Source organism: Triticum dicoccoides, chromosome 2A (genome assembly GCF_002162155.2).
Source record: "Triticum dicoccoides isolate Atlit2015 ecotype Zavitan chromosome 2A, WEW_v2.0, whole genome shotgun sequence".
Classification (NCBI taxonomy): Eukaryota; Viridiplantae; Streptophyta; class Magnoliopsida; order Poales; family Poaceae; genus Triticum; species Triticum dicoccoides.
In genome coordinates, this window is record NC_041382.1 from 104836223 (window position 1) to 104843600 (window position 7378).

Below are 7378 nucleotides of genomic sequence, written 5' to 3' on the forward strand. Positions count from 1 at the left end.
CGAGATGGCCCGGTCATGGTAGCACTGCCCGTGACGGGCGGCAGCTAGGCATTCCTTCACCGTGCTTCGCGGCACGACGCCAGCTGCCCTATCTATTCTGTCGTCTATGGCCGTTGCCGATGAAATTGAGTGCAGCAGCTTGAATGTGGGCGTCAAGCGCAACCGCAAGATACTTGGTGTTGAGGTGTCTATGCACGGGGCTGGCATGGATCATGGAATGGAATGGGATGCAATGTGGAGATCGGCCGGTGGTGTCCTCGGTCCGCTTGGCAGCGACCTAGAATTTATCATAAGAGATTTTTTTTAGAAAAACTAAGAGATTTTTTTAGGGGGTAAAAAAAAGGAGAGATTGTAAGAATTTATCTTAAGAGATATTTTTTAGACAAACTAAGAGATTTCTTTAGGGGGTAAAAAAAAGGGAGAGATCGTAATTCGTAATGTCCAACCAACGTCGTGAAATCAAGTTCGTCGACGCAAAAAATAAAAGAAAAAAGGAAAAAAAGAATCAAGTTCCTTGGGCAGCCCGTTCCAGTCTGTTGGTCCTGGTTCGTGCACGCCAAGTCGCCAATCAAGGCCCACGTGACCGTGTGCGGATAAACCCTAGCCCGCTCCACCCGCAGCCTCCCCCGTCGCCGTCGCCGTCGCTTTCTGCTGGCTCCCGGCTCGCTCCCCGCCCTGAGGCTGCTGCGGCTCCCTGCCTCGCGCGCCGCCCTCAGGTACTCATCCCATCGCCGTCTCCCGTCCACCCGCGCGATTGATTGCTACTACGACAGTAGAACGGCGCCGCCGCGGCTACAGATTCGTAGCTCTGGGGCAGGCAGATCGACGCTGATTCTTATGTTTTGTAAAATCTGGCGGCTTTCTTCTAGTTCGTGGGGTCGTAATTGGCCCAAGTGATGCGTAGCTTCTGTTCCCGGGCCTGCAATCCAGCTTCATAATCCGGCCTACAAACTTTGTACACAGAAACAAGGTCATGAGTGCTATCTTTCTAGTACTACAGGGAAAATTTCGAGGGACTTTCGGTTTCTAGCTGGTCAGGACTTTGCTCAATTTGTAGGCTTACATTCCTTCGATCATGTTTCGATCTTTACATATTGTCTCCAGAAATGTTATCTGCAGAAAGTGAATTTAGTTAGCAAGCATTGTCCAAGATGACAAAGGACTGTACCAAACGCACAAAAGCAAATTAATTAAACTAACCCACAAACTGTCAGTACTGTGACTGTATCATATGCTAACTTTCATCCACGTGAATCAACTTGAGCTCAAGATACTTAGTTCCCTCCAGCCATCTCCATTAGCATATATCTTCTTTTTCTTGTGCCGTTTCTTGCATCAAATATACCAACCTACACAAGCATCAGTGTCAGAAGAAACATTACATTGTTAGACAACTATGCAACATAACACCAGCTTACTTGACCTCCATAATTAGCTTGTTAGAAGGCTAATTTTGTTTGATGTCTTGATGATGTTTGCTTACGGTTTCTTATGATTCTGTTACATAATTAGCTTCATCGCATGGCTTTCATATCCATGAGTTTGTTAGGATATTTTGAAACGAGATATTCAAGGAGATTGCACTACTAAAATTCGTTCAGAAAAATGTCTCATTGATGTATCTAATATATATGAATATATTCCTGAATTGAGTTACATTAAATCCAGATGCTTGCCCTTTTGACACCTTTTTTTTGTTTATCGCAGGAAAATGTCATCAAATACTGATGGAGCCAAGAGTCATGCACGTAGAGACCTTTTGCTCAAGATCCAATCAGAAGCTCAAACATGTTGGGAGGAGAGCAAGGTTTTTGAGGCTGAACCTGGCAATGGACTTCCTGGCCCTGGTGAAAAATTCTTTGGCAATTTTCCATACCCTTACATGAATGGATTGCTACATTTGGGTCACGCCTTCTCATTGTCCAAGCTTGAGTTCGGTGCTGCATACCACAGACTCCGCGGCTCAAATGTCCTTTTGCCGTTTGGTTTTCATTGTACTGGGATGCCCATCAAGGCCTCAGCTGATAAGCTTGCTAGGGAGATTCAACAGTATGGAAACCCTCCTGTGTTTCCTGCTGCAGAGGATGATTCAAGTGCTGAAGTGGCAGATGATAGCCAGGCTGACCAGGCTGCTGCTGTTGCCCCAGATAAATTTAAGAGTAAGAAATCTAAGGCTGCTGCAAAGACTGGCATGCAGAAGTTCCAGTGGGAGATCATGAGGGGCTTTGGTCTGTCTAATGAAGAAATCGCCAAATTTCAGGATCCGTCTCACTGGTTAACCTACTTCCCTCCGCTGGCAAAGGAAGATCTTAAGGCTTTTGGTCTGGGTTGTGATTGGAGGCGCTCATTCATAACCACTGATATGAATCCTTTCTATGATGCTTTTGTTCGCTGGCAGATGAGAAAGCTGAAGAAAATGGGCAAAGTTGTTAAGGATATGAGGTACACGATCTACTCTCCATTGGATGGCCAACCTTGTGCTGATCATGATAGGGCATCAGGTGAAGGTGTGCAGCCACAAGAATATGTGTTGATTAAAATGATGGTGATCCCACCTTTTCCTCCTAAGTTGAAGGCCTTGGAAGGAAAGAATGTTTATCTGGCAGCTGCTACATTAAGACCTGAGACAATGTATGGGCAAACAAACTGTTGGGTATTGCCTGATGGGAATTATGGGGCTTTTGAGATCAATGAAACTGATGTCTTCATTGTGACAGCAAGGTCAGCACTTAATCTTGCGTATCAGCATCTATCCAGGGTCCCGGAAAAGCCTACCTGCTTAGCTGAGCTTACTGGCAATGATTTGATTGGGTTGCCATTGAAGTCTCCTCTTTCATTCAATGATATCATATATGCACTTCCCATGCTCACTATCTTGACAGATAAAGGTACTGGCATTGTGACTAGTGTGCCAAGTGATTCGCCAGATGATTACATGGCATTGCAAGATTTAATCACAAAGCCTGCTTTGAGACAGAAGTATGGGGTCCAAGATGAGTGGGTTCTTCCATTTAATGTCATACCAATAATCAACATACCTGAGTTTGGGGATAAGTCAGCTGAGAAGGTGTGCCTTGATCTTAAGATCAAGAGCCAGAATGACAAGGAGAAGCTTGCTGAAGCAAAAAGGATGACATACCTTAAAGGATTTACAGATGGAGTGATGATTGCAGGGGAGTTTAATGGTAGAAAGGTTCAAGAAGCGAAGCCACTGATAAAGAACAAGCTTCTTGGAGAAGGCTCTGCTGTGTTGTATAGTGAGCCTGAGAAGAAAGTTATGTCAAGGTCCGGTGATGAGTGTGTCGTTGCTCTTACAGATCAGTGGTACATAACTTATGGAGAAGCTGAATGGAAGCAGAAGGCAGTCAAATGTTTGGAAAATATGAATACATTCTCAGCTGAAACCCGTAATGGATTCGAACACACGTTGGGCTGGCTGAACCAGTGGGCATGTTCACGCTCTTTTGGCCTAGGTACTCGCATTCCATGGGATGAGCAGTTCCTGGTAGAATCTCTCTCAGATTCAACCCTGTACATGGCTTATTACACCATTGCTCATCATCTACAAAATGGTAACATGTATGGACAAGAAATATCTTCTATCAAGCCTGAAGAAATGACAGATGAAGTATGGGAATATGTGTTCTGTGATGGTCCGGCACCCAATAGCAACATCTCTCCTGCCCTCTTGAGCAAAATGAAGCAAGAGTTCAAGTATTGGTACCCCTTTGATATTCGGGTATCTGGCAAGGACCTTATCCAGAACCATCTGACATTCAGCATCTACAATCATACAGCACTTCTTCCAGAGCATCATTGGCCTCGTGGTTTTCGTTGCAATGGGCATCTTATGCTTAACTCTGAGAAGATGTCCAAGTCCACAGGGAACTTCCGAACTCTTCGGGAGGCTATTGAAGATTTCTCTTCGGATGCCACTAGGTTTGCCCTTGCTGATGCTGGCGATGGTATGGACGATGCAAACTTTGTTTTTGAAACTGCAAATGCTGCTATTTTGAGGCTTACAAAGGAAATCGCTTGGATGGAAGAAGTTATAGCTGCTGAATCTTCTCTGAGAGGCGGTCCTCCTTCTACGTATGCTGACCATGTGTTTGCTAATGAGATCAACATTGCTGTAAAAGAAACTGAGAAGAGCTACAACGCCTTCATGTTCAGAGATGCCCTGAAGTCTGGTTTCTATGACCTGCAATTGGCTAGAGATGAGTACAGACTCTCTTGCGGAGCGGCGGGCATGAACCGTGAGTTGTTGGGGCGGTTTATGGATGTCCAGACCAGGCTTATCACCCCGATCTGTCCCCACTATGCTGAGCATGTGTGGCAAAAGATCCTGAAGAAGGAAGGTTTTGCAATAAAAGCTGGCTGGCCAGTTGCAGGCACCCCGGATCCTACACTAAGAAGTGCGAACAAATATTTACAGGACTCCATTGTTTTAATGAGGAAGTTGCTTCAGAAGCAAGAGTCTGGTTCCAAGAAACCCAAGAAGGGAGCTGCACCTCCTCCCTCAGCAGAAAACAAGCTCACTGTTGGTCTGATATACGTCAACGAGCACTATGATGGATGGAAAGAGCAATGTTTAAGGGTGCTTCAGTCAAATTTTGATAGCCAAGCACGCTCCTTTGCCCCCGACGAGGAGATTAACGAAGCATTGAGGAATTGCTTCATCGATCGCGAAACAAACTTCAAACAAGTCCAGAAGCTCTGCATGCCTTTCATCAGGTTCAAGAAAGATGAAGCAAGGAATGTTGGTCCCCAGGCTCTAAATTTGAAGCTTCCTTTTGGTGAAATAAATGTGCTTGAAGAGAACCTGGAGCTGATCAGAAGGCAGTTGGGTCTTGAGCATGTTGAGGTCCTGCCGGTATTTGATGGAGCTGCTCGTGCCAAAGCTGGAAAGCATGCTTCTGTGCTGGACAAGAATCCGCCTTCCCCTGGTGAGCCAGTTGCAATATTCATGAGCAAGCAGGAGTTTGAAGCCCAGAATTAAGCTCAGATTAATCTTCTCACAGAACTTTGTTGAGGTACTCAAGCTTATTTTTGTCTTTTTCTCACTGCATATTAGTGGTTTTCTACCATCTATTGCTTTATGCAGAGACTACAACTGACACGTTTCGTTCTGCACCTTTAGATTCTGTTATAGTTTTTGTGTATGAGGACATAGTTTTTAGCAATCATAATGGTGTCAGGTAAAGCATGTTGGTATTGTTACATGTGGTGCCATTGTTTTAGTCTTCCAGAATGAATTAGTGCAGCAGATTGGCCTTTGAATTGTTTACAGCTGTTGCCTTGTGATACCATTTCCTCCTTTCTTTTTTGCTCAGTTCTAAATCTGTGATAGTTGCTTATGTCGTTGTATTCTAGTATTACATTTTTGCTAATTTTCAGTTGATTTTTTTTATTTTGCGTTCAGACGAATTTTGTGGCCGTTGGATTTGGAGCATGAATCTCAGCGCGCTGTGGCTGTGTTTGTCAGGTTACTGGGCTTCGTTGTGGGTTTCTGGAACATGGTCTTGCGGGTTACGACCCTTTTTTGGAGGTTGTCTGCTGCGAGCCATTGTTGTCTGTCATAGTCATCAGGAGAGTGAGAGAGAGAGGGAGGGGGGCAGAAGATGGAGGAAGGGGCATGGCGGAGAAGCCAGTATGGGATACCCCGTCGTGTCCGCCCTGAGAGAGTTAGCGAAGCAGCAGTCACCGTCGGTCCATTTATCCCTCCACGTCCACCTTTCCCTGTATGTGTTTCATTGTCTACGGTGCTGCCGGTGGGGTTGTCCTGCCGGAGCGCCAATTGCATCCACCACCACCCTTGCACTTCCCCCTTGACTTACAAGGAGGCGTCCCCTCGATTCCATCCAGTCGATCTACTCCTTGCCCTAGATGGTTGACGTCCTTGCCTCCCCGTGCAAGGATTCTAGAGACTTCATTTTATGCAATTTTGGTCCAGTTCATGTGTCCTGCGTCTGATTTGTCTTTGTTTTTACATGAGAGAGCCTTTATCAGTGATGGAAAACTAGTTATTGCTCAACGATTCAGTCGAAGGGCGCCGTGGCGGCATGTGTTCTTTTGTCAGAAGCGACGGTGTTTGTCTGCAAGTTTGTTTGTTCAGTGTCAATTTTCAGTGTACGTGTCGTTCTGCTAGCATGGGGGATAGTGAATTTTGCAGGTTGATTTTGTTAGGCTCAATCACTGAACATGTGTGTATGCTGATTAGTGATTTCTGTGATATTTGGTCTCAGCCAAGTTACCAGTGCAGATTTTTAACATGTCAGCAGAATCTTACTTCTATTTAACATTCTAATCAAGTTTTATACTCCTCCTATCCAAATTAATTATCGCAGCTCTAGTACTACTTATCTTGATCGGAGGGAGTAATATTTTTTCCTGTTTTCCTATCTGGTTGTACGGAGGCCCATTGACATTGTCGAATCACTTGCATCAGGATTGCCTGTTGATAGATGGGGGAGCTGCAACTTCGAAAATCAGCTGGCCAGTTCCATGCTCCAGCACCGGTTCTTCTGTACAAGGAATGACCAAAGTTCAGGTGAAACTCACCTATTTTGGGACTTCCCTCTCCGTTGGTGATCAAACTAAATGCCTGAATTGCTGATTGCAATCATGAGTCATGAAGAATGGAGTACTGTTGAGGCAGCAGTTTAGCTATAATAGAGTACTTTTTTGTGATGTGTTATGACATAGTTAAATTGTCGTGAATATTCATTTTGTTCAGTCATTTAAGTATCTTCTTTTGCATTCACTCCCCCAGTCTTCATTTTCAATTTTGAGATCAGTAATTCAGTCTTTTGTTCTTTAGTCCTTGTGTATGCATCACTTTTCAGTGCATCATTCTGGATAGTTTACCTCTGTTGCAGTTTCCAAACCTTCACCTATCATTGTCTATGACCTACCAAAACTGCAAGTCCTGTCAAGTCCATTATTTTTGTATCATGTTTGGTCCGTCATTTTTGTGATCAGTCTTTCAGTCTTTCAGTCCTTTCATTTTTGCTTCACTTTTCAGTGTAGTTCTTCATTTCTTCTTTTGTACTAGTAAGTTATAATTCCTTAGTTCTGATTTATTGAAAAAACAATCTTTTGTGTAATTATACGGTCCTCAGTATCTCGGTTAAATTAGTCCCCCTTATTTCTACATCTTGCTCATTTTATTCAGTTCATTGGCTAGTTTCACTTAGTTTAATCATGTCAATGTCGTGCATCCTTCGCTCACTCAGTAAACAGCAATTAGGCCTGCATCCTTGCTCTTCTTGGGAGAAGTTCTATTTTTGTTTTTTCAACAATGCACGATGTAATTTTGTATTTATATTCTGGAATGCACATTTCTTTTATCATTGGGGCTGGCAGATGTTGATGCACT

The 7378-nt window shown here is 44.1% G+C and overlaps 1 protein-coding gene across 1 annotated transcript; it reads left to right on the top strand.

Annotated features, from left to right (window-relative positions):
* Positions 1-567: 567 nt before the first annotated feature.
* On the top strand, positions 568-6940 carry LOC119353636 (leucine--tRNA ligase, cytoplasmic-like). The gene is made up of 3 exons (XM_037620275.1): positions 568-716; positions 1708-5033; positions 6449-6940. Exon 2 carries the CDS (start codon positions 1712-1714, stop codon positions 4997-4999), a length of 3288 nt encoding a protein of 1095 aa, XP_037476172.1. The 5' UTR covers positions 568-716; positions 1708-1711; the 3' UTR covers positions 5000-5033; positions 6449-6940.
* Positions 6941-7378: the final 438 nt, after the last annotated feature.

Bases quoted from the DNA above. Each gene is read 5' to 3' on its own strand.
- LOC119353636 (XM_037620275.1), top strand. From the start codon at position 1,712: ATGTCATCAAATACTGATGGAGCCAAGAGTCATGCACGTAGAGACCTT.